Source organism: Siphateles boraxobius, unplaced genomic scaffold (genome assembly GCF_051911475.1).
Source record: "Siphateles boraxobius isolate OS27281-9 unplaced genomic scaffold, OSU_SipBor_1 6, whole genome shotgun sequence".
Lineage (NCBI taxonomy): Eukaryota > Metazoa > Chordata > Actinopteri > Cypriniformes > Leuciscidae > Siphateles > Siphateles boraxobius.
The window spans coordinates 27,875,464-27,893,162 of record NW_027509186.1 but is presented as its reverse complement, the minus strand read 5'-3'; the positions used below and the strand labels follow the sequence as shown (position 1 = coordinate 27,893,162).

Sequence of the window (17,699 nt, the reverse complement as noted above, 5' to 3'; positions counted from 1 at the left end):
CCCTTCGCTCTGAGCCTGAGATAAAGGTTCTATGGCCCCTTTGCTCAGTAGTTTCGCTATTTCGGTTCGAAGTAGATGAGATACTTCGTTGTCCACCGTGGTTTCGACACGTGCCGTGCAACGGCGGGGACGTCGAGCGAACTGTAGCGAATAGCCTCTCTTTATAGTGTTCAACACCCATTCTGATACCCTGGGAAGCATTGCCCATGCATTCGCGTGGATAGCTAGAGGCAGAATGATATCCGGGCTCTGGCCGCGGCACAGCGGCGGCTGCAGAGCTTCGGTGTGCTGAGACATGAACACTGTGTTTAAAGTGTGCGAGGCGGGGGGTGCGCCGATCACGGCGGGCAGCCTGTTCGCACTCGCTTTCTCTATGACAAATTGTGGAGAGAGAACGATCGGGACAAACCCCGTAGGGTTCAGTGTGTCTGTGAGTGAATGTGGGCGCGGGACAGCGGGCACATTTACTGCACTGAAAACACCGTCGGCTTGCGCTGACTGAATATGTGTTGGTTTCGTTTTTACAGAAACCGTGGGACACGCACTGTGTAGTGTTTGTGGGCACTGTGTCGTGGGCACATTCACTACGTTTGCACAATCGACATGAGTCGATTTTATTTGTGCTAGCCCTGAACTGTGGCGGGCTGTGTCTGCGTGTGGGAATGGGCACTGTGACGTGGGCATTCTTACAACACTCATAACACCATCGGCTATGGCCGGGACACCAGAAAATACACTCTTTATTGGATTTATCTGGGTCGCTGTAAAAATGGCGTTAATGTGCAGGCAAGCGGGCTGTGGTACCGGCTTGTTTACTGCGAAATACACTGGAACAGTCACATTGTTTGGAACTGAACGAGCGAGAGGTTTCGGTGGAGTCTGGCCCCGGCGAGACTTAAACACCGTGGGTCTTAGCTGACTGTATGTGTGTTGGTTTCGTTTTACAGAAAACATGGCACATGCAGTGTGTAGTGTTTGTGGGCACTGGGTTGTGGGCACATTCACTACATTTAATGCACAATTGACATGAGTCGATTTCATATGTGCGAGCCCTGCACTGTGGCGGGCTGTGTTTGTGTGTAGAAATGAACACTGCGCTGTGGGCATTTTTATTACACTCATAACACCATCGGCTGTGGCCGGAATACCAGAAAATACATTGCTTATATGATTTTTCTGGGTCGCCGTGGAAACGGCATTTGTGTGCAGGCAAGCGGGCCATGGTACCGGCTTGTTTACTGCAAAATACACTGGAACAGTCACATTTTCTTGGAACTGAACGAGCGAAAAGTATCAGTGCAAGTCTGGCCGCGGCAAGACTAAATTTTATCTGCTGCGAGAGCTGGGATCGAACACGGGTCTCCCGTGCGATGGCTGTAGGTTTCGCCACTGAGCATAGCTCGACCACATAATAGAGCGTCATCACAGTTTTGTGTGTGTTGGCGTTTGTTTGCAGGCGTGCGTGTTATACAACAGGCTCATTGCTGCAATATTGACATTTTCAGCCGCTCAAACTAAGAGGAGCTGAGAAATGTTTGAGAAATGGAGATTGGTCCGGCCTCGGCGGGACTAAAAATACACTCTTTCCTCATTTCGCCGGTGACGCATGCCCACGGGGGGCGGGGGCGGGGTAGCTTTCTTATAACGTAAAGAAAGCTAGCCGCGGTTTTGATGCTGGCCCGTTTCCCTGACGACTCGCGGGCAGAAGGGGGAGATCCACAGAGCTCGCCCAATCCTCACTGTCCAACGCGGGGATATAGCAGCTGGCCTCCTCTACACATGCAGCTATCTCGTCGGCCGTTGTCCGTCAGTGAGCGACTCGATTGAAGCTGGTGAAGCTGGCGGGCGAACCGGCGAGCTTTCACGGCTGGAGAAGGATCGGGGACCCGCTGAGTACGGCGCTTTGCGGCGCGGCACTACAGCGGGCGGGAATCTCACTCACCATGGCAATAGCTGGCCTCCTCTACCGATGCAGCTATCTTGTTGTCACTAATGGCGGAAGCGGCGGCGCGCGGCGGCCGCTGTCCGTCAGTGAGCGACTCGATTGAAGCTGGTGAAGCTGGCGGGCGAACCGGCGAGCTTTCACTGGCTGAAGAAGGCTTGAGGACCCGCTGAATACGGCGCTTTGCGGCGCGGCACTACAGCGGGCGGGAGTGCAGACTCGGAGAAAAAATGCCAGGCAAGTCCTCAGAGTCACCATGGCAATAGTTCCACAGGAACGAAGCGTCTTCAAAAAGACGCTGCTCTTTTAGATAAAGAGAGAGAGAGAGAGAGAGTGTGAGTCGCGACGGCGAACACACACTCTAGCAGTGAAAAAGGATATTAACGCCGGAAAGCGTAGCAGGTACGGCGGCTGAAGGCGGCGAGGTGAAGGCCAGCGGCTTCAGGCTCGAAGGCTCGTCCCGCAGAAGGCTTACTATCAGACGGCGCGGCTTCTCACTCCGGATCCAGCGATGCAGTAGTGCTTCGCTGAAGAGATGAAAATCAGTTTGTATCAGCCTGTCGAGCGTATTTATAGGCCAAGGCCACGCCTATTCTGAATAGGCGTAGGCCAAGGCCACGCCTATTCTATCCAACCCCCATTGGATGTCACGTCACGCAGGGCAGCAGGGCAGCGTTTTACATTAATAAAATTAAAGGATAATTTTTGGCTTCAATATCTCGTGGAAAAGAGGTTTTCCCCATATCGTAAGATATTACGCAGTACGAGAGATACTCTCGTAAGAGAACTGTGTAGCTTATAACGGTAGTATATGGGGCATATAATAAGTAAAAAGAGATCACTAGTTAATACCACTAACACGGCTCAAAATAGCCCCACACTAACACGGTAGCTTAATGAGGGTCTCTACATGCAAACCGAAGCACTGAGAACTTTGTAAGTGTACAGACAGTTTAATAATAATATACTTTATAAAGATAGTACCATCGCGTATACAGGCAGAAGCCATCTTTGGGAAACAGTCTCGACAGTCGAACCACTAACGCCAGGGCCGGATTAAGAGTTCAGAGGCCCCTGGGCCCAATGTCTTGTAGGCCCCCCCTTAGGCAGGCCAAATGTATATTTTGTCCAAGGATATTTTAATATGGCATTTACAGTTTTACTGACTTAAAAGGATGCTTGTTGTACTATGCTGGAGTAAAGTTCATAAATGGTCGTTCTTTCCCATAGGAATTTGTAAAACTATATGTTGGGTGGACCTCTGTGCCAGGGGGGTTCGGGGGCATGCTCCCCCGCAAGAAAAGTTTGTACATTTTAAGATTAAATGCATCAATCTCGTGCTCTTTGAAAGATCAAAATTAAGAGCTTCAACCCATGAACTGCTCGTTGAACAAAGAAAAAGCATTGATTTGTACCAGGAAAATAAAGAGGGCTCAAACATCTTTTTAGTTATGAGAGTCTCAGTCTACATTACATTATCAATGGTGTTTTAGGATGCCAAACAATTATTATAATAATGTAATAATGATTTATATAATTATTCCTATTACGTAAAATCCATATAGTCTATAAATGTACTATATAAATGAAAATGAATATTTCAAAACGTCTCAGGTTACTATTGTAACCATAGTTCCCTGAGAACAGGGAACGAGACGATGCGTCCATCGACGCCATGGGAACGCCCCCAGCGTGACTGCGTTTGAAGCATCTATGTCAACTAGTCCAATGGAAAGAATGAGCGTCACGGGCGGGTGACGTCATGACCAGGATATGATAAAAGCACATCCGGTGCAAACTGGCATTAGCTTCGAAAATTGCCGAAGCAAGCCGATCACAGGGATGCAGGAAGTATGGCAGGGTGACGCATCGTCTCGTTCCCTGTTCTCAGGGAACTGTGGTTACAATAGTAACCTGAGACGTTCCCTTACGAAGGGAACTCAACGATGCGTCCATCGACGCCATGGGAACGAGAATACCCAAAGCGCCAGAATTCCAAGTACCTGAGTGTCAGTCTGTTGTAACTAAGCACTAAGCACCTGAGAACCTGGGGCTGCATCCAGGTCTAAACTGTGAAATCTAACGAATGTGAGCGGAGAGGACCAGCCTGCCGCATCACAGACGTCCCGAAGAGAAACCCCATATAGTAAGGCTTTAGAAGCCGCCATACTCCTAGTAGAGTGAGCTCGGACCACCAAAGGACACGGCTGGTCCGAGTACTCGTATGCAAGTGAAATAGCCAACTATCCACCTAATGACTGTCTGTTTAGAAGCAGGAAGACCCTTCTTAGGTGATCCAAAGCAAATCAGTAATTGGTCGGACTTCCTAAATGCTCGCACTGGACACAAGAGGTTCAGTCTTTCCTGGTCCGCAGATGCAAAAGGAGGAGGACAGAAAGCCTGCAGCACAATAGGCCTAGGAGTCGAGGTCGGCACCTTAGGGACGTATCCCTGTTTTGGATATAAGAATGCCTTGACCATCCCCGGTGGAAACTCAAGGCAAGTGGGGGAAACCGAAAGGGCCTGAAGGTCTCCAACTCTCTTAAGGGACGAAATAGCTAGCAGAAAGATATTCTTAAAGGTAAGAAACTTATCTGAAACCGAATCTAAGGGCTCAAATGGAGCCCTAGACAGGCCTTCTAGTACTATAGCAAGATCCCAAGCTGGCACCCTAGTGCGAGTTGCAGGCCTCAGCCTCAAAGTGCCACGAACGTGTAACCAGGGGGTCTCGACCCAACGATGTACCCCCCACCAGGGAGTGGTAGGCCGCAATGGGTGAGTAAGGGAGAACCACAGAGGACAGTGCGTCATATTTTGAGACGCAAACAGATCCACTTCTGCTTGGCCGTAAAACTCCCAGATTTTCTCCACCACCTCGGGGTGGAGTCTCCAGTCCCCTGGCCTCAGCTCCTGCCTCGACAGGATGTCTGCTCCTATATTCTGGACCCCAGGAATATACACTGCCCTCAGAGAGAGTACCTTTCCCAGAGACCACAGGAGGATCTGGTGCGCCAGTTTGCAAAGCGGACGCGAACGCAGGCCCCCCTGACGGTTCAGATAAGAGACCACTGATGTGTTGTCTGTTCGTACGAGCACATGATGGCCCCTCAGGTCTGGGAGGAACTGCCTCAACGCATTGAAGACAGCCATCATCTCCAGGCAATTTATGTGCCACGAGAGATGATGACTCTTCCACAGACCCTGAACCGATCGGCCTTCCATTACCGCTCCCCAGCCGGTGAGGGAAGCATCTGTCGAGATAGTAACTCGATGGCAAAGAGCTCCCAACACCGGACCCTGGGTTAAGAACCAGGGCTTCCTCCATATAACTAAGGCACGAAGGCAACGCCGCGTGACCTTGATCATACGAAGTGGGTTTCCCCTCGGGGAGAACCCTCTGGTCCTGAGCCACCACTGTAAAGGCCTCATGTACAGCAGGCCAAAAGGTATTACGTTGGACGCTCTGCCAAAAGACCCAACAGTTTCTCGAACTGTTTTACAGTGTGTGACTGGCCTAGCTTCAGCTCTTTTGTGGCTGAAAGGATAGCAGCTACCCGAACGGGCGATAGGGTGGCCCGCATCGTCACTGAATCCCATACCACACCAAGGAAAGTGGTTCTCTGTACTGGAGAAAGCACACTCTTCTTGGCATTGAGCCTCAACCCCAACATCTGCATATCAACGAGAACGACACATCGGTGCCGAACCGCCAACTGCTCTGATTCCGCTAGAATCAGCCAGTCGTCGATGTAGTTCAGAATACGTATGCCCTGAAGCCTGAGAGGGGCTAAAGCTGCATCCACGCATTTCGTGAACGTGCGGGGTGATAAAGCTAGACCGAAAGGAAGAACCCGATATTGGTATTCTTTGCCCCCAAAAGAAAACCTTAAGAACTTCCTGTGCTGAGGGAGGATGGAGATATGGAAGTAGGCGTCCTTCAGATCTATCGTGACAAACCAGTCCTCGGATCTGATTTGAGTCACGATCTGTTTGAGTGTCAGCATCTTGAACTTCAGTTTCTGAACTGACCGATTTAACAGACGAAGATCTAAAATAGGACGCAACCCTCCATCCTTTTTTGGAACAATGAAATAACGGCTGAAAAAACCTGACTCTCGGTCGGGTGAGTACACCTGTTCTATAGATTCTTTCGCTAACAGGGCCTTTACCTCCTGCTCCATTACAAGAGCCTGCTCGGGATGCACCACTGTGGGCAACACCCCGTTGTAACGAGGAGGACGAGAACCAAACTGGATTCTGTATCCTTTCTCTACAATCTGCAGGACCCAACGAGAAATATTCGGCAGAAGCTTCCACGCTGCCAGAAAATTTACTAAGGGAACCAGCCTCTCGAGGCTGGTCTTTGGTGTTACTGAGACAGCTAATTCTGGAGCCTGGAACATTATGGCAGGAACTACCTGAACTGGCTGCTCTAAAGCCCCCCTCAGAGGGCGCGAAACCGATGCTGTGCCGCAGCATAGCATCAGCGACTCGCTGGAGACCGCTGCGTCCTGAAGCACCAAGGGTGGCAGGGTTGGCAGAACGGTCTCATGAGGACCCCGAAATGGAACGGGCACCGTATAATGAGGTGTACACCGCTCTACTTCGGTCGGAGCTGTCCTCACAGGCCTGATGCATGAACATCAGGACCTTTTTTTTTTTTTTTGAGCCGAAGTCCTCTTCGCCTGAAGAAACGGTCCTCAGATCCAGCTTCGACTTAGAAGACTTTGGTTGAGAGGGTTGCGTCTGTCTCCAGTGTGGAGGTGCACGAGATGCAACACTCTCTTTCCGTTGCACATGATATGATGAGCTCGACGGCTGGGGCTGCTCACGCCCAGCAGCCCCAGGGGGCTGGACACGGCGAGGGATAAACTTTTTAAAAACGTCAGCTTGCTTTTTAGACTCCTGAAATCTCTCGACGACTGCGTGGACTGCATCGCCGAAGAGACCAGAAGGTTCAAGCGGAGCATCTAATAAAAAAGCTAGATCTTTTTCTTTAATCTACCTGACAGATTTAACCATAAATGTCTCTCAGTAGCTACCAAGGCTGCCATAGACTGCCCAATTGCTCTGGCGGTCTCCTTAGTAGCCCTGAGAGAAAGATCGGTAGCCCGACGAAGTTCTCGAATATCGTCATGAGAAATTCCCTCACTACTATCCAGATCCCCCAGCAGGTCAGCTTGATAAGCCTGAAGCACTGCCATTGTATGCAGACATGCTCCAGCTTGACCTGCTGCCGTATAAGCTTTGCCCACTAAAACCGAGGTGGCTTTAAGCGGTCTAGTGGGCAAAGCCGAGGCTTTCAGGGACGATGCGGGACCAGGCGAAAGATAGCTGGCTAAATTCTGTTCCGCCTGGGGCATCGCCTCATAACCATACTCTTTTAGCCCTCTTATTCTCGAATAAGTGTTAATTTGAGGGCTAAAAAGTCGTGAAGAGTAAGGTTTTTTCCACGATTTCGATATTTCATTATGAAGATCGGGAAAAAAGGGAAGCCCTCGTGGTGGAGATAAAGTAGTGGAAGATAAAAAGCACTCATCTAATTTACTTTTAGGACGAGCGCCTTTATTCTCAGATGGCCATTCAATATTTAATTTCTCTACAGCCCGTGACATAACATCCACCAGCTCATCATATGCTGGGGAAATAACTTGTGAATCCCTTTCCCCCATGTGTGTGCTTTCACTCTCCATACTCATAACATCGACCTCCTCGGAGGAAGAGCATTGAAGTAATGGAGGGCTCTCTCCCCGGGCAGAAGAAACCGCAGCGCGTGCTTCCGACACCGGGGGGAGATCGCTAGATCTTCCGGGTAAGGAAGGAGAAAAGGCCCGCGGACCCGTCTCCAACCCCTCCGAAAGATCCTTTTGCGATCCCCAGGAATGCATTCTCCGCGCCGCCTCGGCAGACGCTGGTACTGATCCCTGAGGATCGCGAGCCTGCCCACTCTTTTCATCAAAGAGTGACAGGCGAGAGCGGAGCATGCGGAGCGGTAGCATTTCACAGTGTTGACACTCAGCCTCCTCGAAGGCTGAGACCGCTTGCTCCACTCCCAAACAAATGACACAAAGCTCGTGTGTTTCCCCACCCGTTAAATAACGCGGGCAGGGAGGAACACACTGCTTGTACACTTGTTTCGCCATAACGTTTCCGAATAAATTGCAACAGACAACAATAAATAGACAGAGACAGTATAACACAGATCGTTTGCTGAGGCAACAGAAGCTAATGCCAGTTTGCACCGGATGTGCTTTTATCATATCCTGGTCATGACGTCACCCGCCCGTGACGCTCATTCTTTCCATTGGACTAGTTGACATAGATGCTTCAGACGTAGTCACGCTGGGGGCGTTCCTATGGCGTCGATGGACGCATCGTTGAGTTCCCTTCGTAAGGGAAGTATATTTTAGTCTACATTACACTATAATACAGGAAAATTAAAATACTTTTGTCCTAATTTCTTCACTTGCAAGAAATAAACCCTTGAGCTTTTATTTAGGAGAAAACACAAGATAACCATGCTGATCGCGTGAGCAAAGAGCGCACTTTTCTTTAAATCACGCAGCACAAACAGGATGCCTATTCTTAAAGTCTTGTGCTGTTTTATAAAGGCACAAAGCCATATCATGGTTTGGATTTTAGTTCGTTGGCAAAATATAACGCTAGAGACCTTTATGTTACGTAAGGTTATACATTTTACATCTCATATGTGTTGGGAAAAGGGAGAAGAGAGAGTTCGGCAAAAGGCGGATTCGAACTCGGGTCGAGCACATCAAAAGCTGCTTTCTTGCACTTCACGCGCTACGACCTGCGCCACTGTAGCTATTCCGTGAATGGCGTCTTTTTGCTAAAAAAAGACAGGCACTTATTGCAAATATACGCTCCGTTATCTAAAATATTTTTTTTTCTTCCCCTCGCTTGGGCCACAAGTGCGCATGGCGAACTTGCAATGAATAGCCTACATTTTATCAGAACGGCCCTCGCGGCCTCGAAACACTACTGGCCCACCGGGGAAACGACTCGGTTACTAACGTAACTTCGGTTCCCTGAGAGGAGGGAACGAGTATTGCGTAAGTAGCTTACGCTATGGGAAAACTCCTTTTCTCGAGAATATTGAAGTCTTTATGTAAAACGCATTGCAGCTGCACAGCAGACAGCAATGAGCGTAGGAGCTCGGTCATTGGCTGTGCTGCGGCAACTTGCTCGAACCAATGACGGGGCGACTCTGAATGCGCGACCAATGAGCGCGCCTCGCGTCCGCGCGCGTCAGAGCCCGCCAAGATGGGCGTGGCCAAGAGCTATATATTGGGCGCCCCGTCATGAGAGTTCTTTAGGTTAAAACGACTGAAGCGAACTAACCAAGCACAAGCACGGCAGCTTACGCAATACTCGTTCCCTCCTCTCAGGGAACTGAGGTTACGTTAGTAACCGAGTCGTTCCCTTTCGAGAGGTCTCTCCTATTGCGTAAGTAGCTTACGCTATGGGAACACCATGCAAAACGCAGTGCGTGCTGAACATCGCCTTATGATAGCCAGAGGCAGGTGCCTGAGCTGAAAAGCAAAGTTATCATCCAACTAGCCGGCAGAGGTGAGCTTTATATGTGGGAAAAAGTACAGAGCGGCTAGAAGGCGCTCACTGTGACACAAACACATACATAATCTAGATACGAACTCATAGTTCTACTAGCATCATGCTGATAGTACATTGGAATGCAATGTCGGGACCTGTAGGTTGTAAAACCTGATAAATGTGGACGGTGAGGCCCAGCCTGCCGCCGCACAAATATCCTCGATCGGTATCCCGCTCGACCATGACCAGGAAGAAGCCACACTCCTGGTGGAGTGTGCTTTGACTCCCCAGGGGCATTGAAGTCCCTTGGCTTCATAAGCCAGCGCTATAGCCTCAACTATCCAGTGAGAGATTCTCTGCTTTGAAACGGCGGAACCCTTCGTACGGCCGCCAAAGCATACAAACAGTTGTTCTGTCTGTCTGAATAGGGCAGAACGCTCCAAATACACTCTGAGAGCCCTAACGGGGCAGAGTAGATTAGTGTCGTGTTCGACTGCTGGAGACGATAGCGCAGTTAGGGAGATAACCTGTGCTCTCAAGGGAGTGGTGAGCACTTTAGGAATATACCCATGTTTTGGCCTAAGGACGACCCTGCAGTCGTTAGGTCCGAATTCCAAGCAGGCAGCGCTTGCCGAAAGCGCGTGCAGGTCGCCCACTCTCTTAACCGAGGCGAGTGCCAGCAAGAGCGCAGTTTTGAGCGAGAGCTGCTTAAGGTGCACGGTTCGGAGTGGTTCGAACGGGGGCCCTTTAAGAGCGTCTAGGATAGTAGCTAGGTCCCAGAACGGCACTGAGGGGGGGCGTGAAGGGTTCATCCTCCTAGCGCCCCTTAGGAAACGAATAATTAGGTCGTTTCTTCCCAATGGACGTTCCATCACAGGGTCGTGTGACGCTGTGATGGCCGCCACATATACTTTGAGCGTGGGGGGGGTGCGGCCCGCCTCCAGAAGCCCTTGTAGAAAAGCGAGTACGTTCCTAATCTCGCATGTTTCAGGGTTCAGGCCCTCGGCGTTACACCAGTCACTGAACACTTTCCATTTCTGGGCATATAAGCGTCTCGTGGAGGGCGCTCGCGCCTCAGCGATGGTTTTTAGCGCTCCACTCGTGAGGTTCCTGGGAACCCGTTGAGGGGCCATGCATGAAGGGCCCACAGATCGGGGCGGGGATGAAATATCATCCCGCTGGCCTGACTGAGGAGGTCTGGCCTCAGTGGAATCGGCCGTGGTGCAGATTGCATTTGCATCAATTCTGGAAACCATGTTTGGTTCTTCCAGAGTGGGGCTATCAGGAGGACTGCGTTTTTCTCCTCTCTGACCCGACTGATGACCTGTGGCAGCATCGCAATCGGGGGAAAAGCTTATAAGGGGCGACTCGGCCAGCTCTGGGCGAGCGCGTCCGTGCTTTTCGAGAAGAAAAGAGAGCAGTGTGCATTCTCCTTGGAGGCGTAGAAGTCGACCTCCGCCTCGCCAAAGATTTTCCATAACCACTGAATCGTCAGCGGGTTGAGAGCCCATTCTCCTGGGAGAATCTTGTCTCTGGATAGCATGTCTGACCCTTGGTTCAGCGCGCCTGGCACATTCGCTGCTCTCAGCGAGCGCAAGTTGTGCTGGGACCATAAGATGAGTCTCCTGGCCATTGAATGCATGGAGCTCGACCTGAGTCCACCCTGGCGATTTATGTACGACACTACCGTCATGTTGTCCGTTCGGACCAGGACGTGTTCGTTTTTTAGATGTGGAAGCAGGGCTCTGGGAGCCAAAGCGACCGCTTTCATCTCCAGACAGTTTATGTGTAGGCGCTTCTCCGGGTTTGACCAAAAGCCGGAGACAGGCCTGCCCTCGTAAAGGGCCCCCCAACCTATTTTGGAGGCATCTGTTGTGATCATCTTTCTCCTTGTGTTCACACCCAGACTCACGCCTGACTGGTACCAGTCGGCGGCTTTCCAGTGCGTCAGGGCTTTTATACAGCCGTGGTTCGCTCTGATTAAAAGGTGGCCCGAACGCCATGCGTGAACAGGGGCGCGGCTCTTGAGCCTGCGTTGGAGAGGACGCATATGCAACAATCCTAGCTGGAGTACGGCCAATGCTCAGGCCATGAGACCAAGCATCTTCTGAAACCGCTTAACGAGGGCGCGTGCGCCCGCCCTGAACGATGTTGCAAGCTCCGGATGGTGAGCGCGCGCTCTGATGAGAGACGAGCGTCATTTGCATCGAGTCTAGAACTATTCCCAGGAAAGAAATCTTCTGGCTGGGAGATAGTATACTTTTTGCAAAATTGATTCTTAGACCCAGGCATTCTAGATGGCTGATAATCCAAGATCTGTGTGTTATTAACTGACTCTCTGATTGTGCTAGGACCAGCCAATCGTCGAGATAATTCAGTATTCGCACTCCCCTTCGCCTCAAGGGGGAAAGTGCTGCATCCATACATTTCGTGAATGTACGGGGAGCCAGGGACAGGCCGAACGGAAGTACTGTGTAAGACTGTCCCTCGAAAGCGAATCTCAGAAAAGGCCTGTGATGAGGCGCTATTGGAATGTGAAAGTAAGCATCTTTCAGATCCACTGAGAGAAACCAATCTCCTGGGCGTACTTGCGCGAGGATATGTTTGGTTGTTAACATTCTGAACGAGCGAATCATTAGTGCTTTGTTCAGGTGTCTGAGATCTAGGATGGGGCGGAGACCGCCATCCTTTTTCGGGACGAGAATATAGCGGCTGTAAAAACCTGCCCCGCTCATAGAGGGGGGAACAGTTTCCACATCGCCCTTTTCTATTAATTTGCGCACTTCGGTGCGTAGAACATGCGAACACTCCTTTCTCACTTTCGTCTCGACCACAGTCGTAAAACGTGGTGGTCTGCGAGCGAACTGGAGCGAGTATCCGTGCTTTATTATATTCAACACCCATTTCGGCATATCTGGAATGTTTTCCCATGCCGCTGCGTGTACAGATATGGGCTGAATACAGGCTAGAGGCGGGCCGCTGTGACGTAGGGACCCGGCCAGCGAATCGCCTGAGCTCGTAGCTCTCAGAGGCGCGGGCGCGCGCTGAGCAGCTGAGTGAATGGGCGCGTGTGTGATTGCAACAGTGCGCTATGTCTGTAAAACTCGCAGCCTGAGCTGGGGTTGTGTTTGACACCGTAGGGACAGTGTTTATAAGTGGGGGTGCATAGACAGTGGTAGGCACACGCGTCACTTTTATAATGTTTCCCGCTTTTACTGGGGATGAATTCATAACTGTGTGAACAGTGCTTGTGTGTAGTGGTGCGTACATGACCGTAGGCACGTGATCTACATTCATGGGGTGTGCAGCCTGAGCTGGGATTGGGAATGAATTTGGCACTGTTTTGACAGTATCTGGGAATGCACACTTTGTGGACATGTGAACCCTTAGTGGCACAGGCAGAAAAAGACTCTTTTTGTGTTTTCTGTGTGTCGCCGTAAAAACGGCGTTTGTTTGCAGGTGAGCGAGCTCTGTGACTGGCCCATTTACTGCTGTATGGACATTTCCAGCCGCCTGTAAGGGGACTGGGTAATGTTTGAGATTTTGCAGAGAGAGTGGTCCGGCTTTTGCGAGAAAAGCACTCTCTCTTCTCATTCCTGTGGCTAGGAAGGCTTTCGAGGCTCAGGGTTCAGCAAAACCTTGGGCCGAGGACCCCGTCGCTCAGGAGGCGGCTTGCGGTTGTGGGAGCGCGAGCGGCGTCGAGCGTCAGTCTGAGGCGCGGGCTGAGAGGCGGTGGGGGCTGCTCTAGCCCGCTGCGGCTGTGGCGGCCTCTGTCTGCTCTGCGATGAGCTGGAGCGTTTAGGCAGGAAATGGCGCATAGCTTGTGAAGCGTTCTGGGCCTCAGTGAAGCGTTCGGCGAAACCTTTAACCGCCGGTCCAAACAGCCCGCTGGTGGAGATAGGCGCGTTGAGAAACGGGGCCTTATCCGCGTCCTTCATCTCCGTCAGAGTCAGCCACAAATGGTGCTCGAGAACAGTCAAATTAGCCATGGCGCGGCTAATAGACTGGGCGGTGGCCTTTGTGGCTCGCAGGGCTATGTCAGTCGCGCTGCGTAGGTCCTTGAAGGCTTCGGGTTCGGGGCCAGACTCGTCCAGGGAGCGGAGAAGCTTGGCTTGGAACACTTGAAGTACCGCCATTGAGTGAAGTGGGCTCGCTCGGCGAAAGCGGCGAAGCGAGCCCGCAGTGCGGAGAGACCCAGGTCGTCACATTCCGGGCATCCGCCCTTGGTCAAAGCAGCTTCTGCGTGGTCCCGGCCCAGGCAGCGAGCGCAGATGATGTGACGATCCCCGTCTGGAAGAAGGTCTCTGCACGACGCTCAGGAAGGCATTTGAAACAACGCCTCAGAAAATTGCTCTTTTACAAATGTCGCGGGGCGAACAGATGTAAAATACTTGAGTGTAGCGCGCCGGATGGCTCAGTAGGATGGCATTCGAAGGCGGCTGAAGATGCCGACGTCCTCGTAGCAATCCCGCTGGTATGCTTTTCCACGGCGGCGAAGACTTTCAATAATATTGAGGATCCAGCGAAGAAGGTGTTCGCTGAAGGAGATTAAATCTAAAGAACTCTCATGACGGGGCGCCCAATATATAGCTCTTGGCCACGCCCATCTTGGCGGGCTCTGACGCGCGCGGGCGCGAGGCAAGCTCATTGGTCGCGCATTCAGAGTCGCCCCGTCATTGGTTCGAGCAAGTTGCCACAGCACAGCCAATGACCGAGCTCCTTCGCTCATTGCTGTCTGCTGTGCAGCTGCAATGCGTTTTACATAAAGACTTCAATATTCTCGAGAAAAGGAGTTTTCCCATAGCGTAAGCTAATTACTTAATAGGAGAGACCTCTCGAAAGGGAACTCCCGACTCTCCCGATTGCCACTCCGCCCCTGGTGCCCAGGGCCCCTTAGATGTCGTGGGACCCTGGGCAAGTGCCCAGTTGCCCTAATGTTAATCCGGCCCTGACTAACGCCGTGCTAAGTGAGCTGAACTGTGAGATTCCAAGTCACAGTTCAGCTCGTAGCAGGGCGTTTGTGGTTCGACTGGTCGAGACTGTTTTCCAAAGATGGCTCCGCGATGGTAGGCTACTGTCTTTATAAAGTATATTAATATTAAACTGTCTGTAGACTTACCAAGTTCTCAGTGCTTCAGTTTGTAGAGACCCTCATTAAGCTACCGTGTTAGTGTGGGGCTATTTTGAGCCTTGTTAGTGGTATTAACTAGCGATTTCTTTTTACTTATTATATGCCCCCATATACTAGCGTTATAGCTAAACAGTTTTTAGAGATAAAACTCTTTACACTCGATTATCATGAAAACAAATCCCAGAGAACAGTCGACTCGGTACCAATGTGTTATTACACCCCAGGTTCATTTTGCGCCGGAGTTCTCCTTTAAGTACTATGTTCCTAGGCATTCATCTTTATACTTGAAATATAGGCTACATTTAACTTTTTTAGAGGCAGAGGTGAAGTAAATTCCAATGTAAACTACCAGTGGACTAGCCTACACAAAAATGCAGATCTGAATTTGGAACATATAGGCCTATCTGCTTTCGTTATGAATCAATATTTTCAAACGATGTAAGTTTATAAGACAATATAAAACTATTACAATATAAAACTATGTGTTAAAAAAGTATTAAATAGGGTCCTTATCTCGATGAAAAGATTGAGAAGCCTTACTGGCCAAATAGTCTACTTCGATTTTTTTTCTGTCAGTGTAAGCCATGTTTAGGCCTAGGCCTACTTAAAGCGATATTTGGAAGTTACACTCACGTGAGATGAAGATTTGACATGGATCCTTGTCCCCATGCGATGAGACGTGCAAAGATCACATGCTGATGTATTTTCTCTGTTGTTGGACATTTTTACTTTTGGAATAAATTAATCATATTCAATTAGGCTAGCACAAGATACAAAAGTGCTATTTAACAAAATTGTACAATTCTCCAGGTGTTAACATATTTTTAGTTGCCACTTTGTATCAGGAGACAGTAAAGGACAGATGAAATACTGAAAAGCTCAATAATAACTTACAATGAGATTACATTTCATAAATATAAGTTGAATCTCTGCGTTCAACCAGTGCTGGCACTCATTCGCTTTAAAATGTTAAGCAGCTCAGTGACCTGAGTATAGTCTTCAGGACATTTATTGTTCACAACATGGTACCTGTGTCCACACTTCCTCAAGATATTCTGCAAATGTTCACCCTTCTTTTCAATGTGATTTTCAATATTATTTCCTCTTAACTCGTCGGCCCACGTAAAGAGCACCAGCGCGCGTGACCACTCGGCGTCCCCGAGGACACCCAGATATTTCTCTATAGCACGTCCGTCTCTCTTACTGAAAGAGTCCACTGGGATAACGAGGAGAAATAACTGGCATCCAGAAGGGGCCAACATCACACTGCGCAAAATCTCCTGTTTCACCTGTTTGGGGTTAGCCAAACCGAAGAGACTCCAGCCCGGAGTGTCCACCACGGCCAGCCTCACGCCGTCCACCCAGCCGTATCTCCTCACACACCGAGTCGTCTTCTTCCCAGGCTCAAACTCACTGCGTCCGAGGATGAGGTCTCCCAATGAGCTCTTACCAGCATGCCTTCGACCCAGCAGCAAGAGTCCCATCAAAGGACCACACTCCGGACCGACTAACCAAAACATAGAGAAGTCAAGTTTAAAGGTAAATGTCCCCGATAAGCAGAACTGGTTAATGTTGTTGAAAGAATCTATATTTTCCTGAACCTTTACTATTGTCTGTTTCTGTCATAACTTAAGGCTATACATTTTAACCACATACCTTGTCAAAAGTCATATGGATACACTGACTGAGTACAAATCTGCTGTTTCCATATCACATGTGAAGTGTCCACTCACTTACCATAAGCTGTCACATTGCTCACTGCCATTCTTCATTCATCCACCTAATTGATCCGCTCTTTATGTGGCATACAGTATATCCTCTTAACTGTTTGCTTAAATAACTCCCATTTAACACGCAATGAGTTGTTAACAAAGTTTCAAAGTTCACTTCTCAGTTCTGTCGAAGTCATTAAGCGTGTGACGCACATTTTTCGGCATGGGAGCGACATGCAGGTCAGTTTAGTTTAGTTAATAAAACAATAGGATTCGAAAAGATATGTGGTAATTTGACAGATAGTGTAAACATTGGTGTCTCATTACTTTTCTAAAGCAATACATTAACAATTCCCACGTTCTTTAGAGGGATAGTTAGTTAACTCATAAGATTTTATTTAATATATAATTAACTTGTTAAATAGCTAATTTAATGGTTTGCACCACCTTAGAGGTCTTGACCTTCTTTATTCTATTTAACAATTTCAACAGTGTCATAATTCTGACTTAATCTGTTCAAAATATGAAAAAATTACTAAAACCTATAATTTTAATTAGCTGCTTCTGTCCCATATTTTGTGTACAACTGTTACCACATGATTTATTCAATTAAAACTGGAACATTTCATAAAATTGACACTTTGAATGGGAAGTCACTTGGATTTTATAGCATGGAGGGAAGATAAGTATAAGGTATCATTCCATTTTTACCATTGTTGTTATTGTTAACTATAACTAAAATGACTAAAAATCTTGTTGTTAATTGAAATAAAGCTAAAATAAACTATAAATATTAGATGGAAAAAAATACAAAAAAATGAAATAAAATAAAAAATATAGCCTAAACAACCAAAAACGATTAAAAATTAGTAAAGCACAAAATTACTAAAAGCTATTTCAAAATGTCAATACATACTATCCAACTATAAATATTATTAAAACAGTGATTTTGAAATATATTGAAATGTTAACTATTTTTTTGCAACAGTTCAAACAAATTATTGCAAAAAAATCTTGATAATTATGTTTAACAGTAAATACAAACCAACATTTGCTCTCAAACTAACTAACTCCTACTAAGAAACAGCATAATTTAGGATAAATTTGCAAAACTTTTACTTGAAATTTGGACGAAATGATGTCAGTAGTTTATAGAATAAACAAAAATGTTAATTAACACCTACATATAAATTGTAAATCCAGAGAAACTGCTAATTTTCTTTTTTCCAGAGCATATATATATATATATATATATATAATCCAAGGTGTTGAACTTTATGTCCCAAATCTTGGTAACAGGGTTATAAAATGGCAAATAAAACAGTTCACATAATAATATTTAATA

General features: G+C 48.4%; 1 protein-coding gene across 1 annotated transcript; it reads right to left on the bottom strand.

Annotated features, from left to right (window-relative positions):
* Positions 1–15,453: 15,453 nt before the first annotated feature.
* On the bottom strand, positions 15,454–16,571 carry LOC143715651 (GTPase IMAP family member 4-like). The gene is made up of 2 exons (XM_077207425.1): positions 16,380–16,571; positions 15,454–16,149 (listed from the first exon to the last, which is right to left on the bottom strand). Exons 1-2 carry the CDS (start codon positions 16,405–16,407, stop codon positions 15,578–15,580), a joined length of 600 nt encoding a protein of 199 aa, XP_077063540.1. The 5' UTR covers positions 16,408–16,571; the 3' UTR covers positions 15,454–15,577.
* Between the last annotated feature and the right edge of the window lie 1,128 nt (positions 16,572–17,699).

Bases quoted from the DNA above. Each gene is read 5' to 3' on its own strand.
- LOC143715651 (XM_077207425.1), bottom strand. From the start codon at position 16,407: ATGGCAGTGAGCAATGTGACAGCTTATG. The intron at 16,150-16,379 runs GTAAGTGAGTGG...TGTTTTGGTTAG, and splicing joins GAGCAATGTGACAGCTTATG to TCGGTCCGGAGTGTGGTCCT.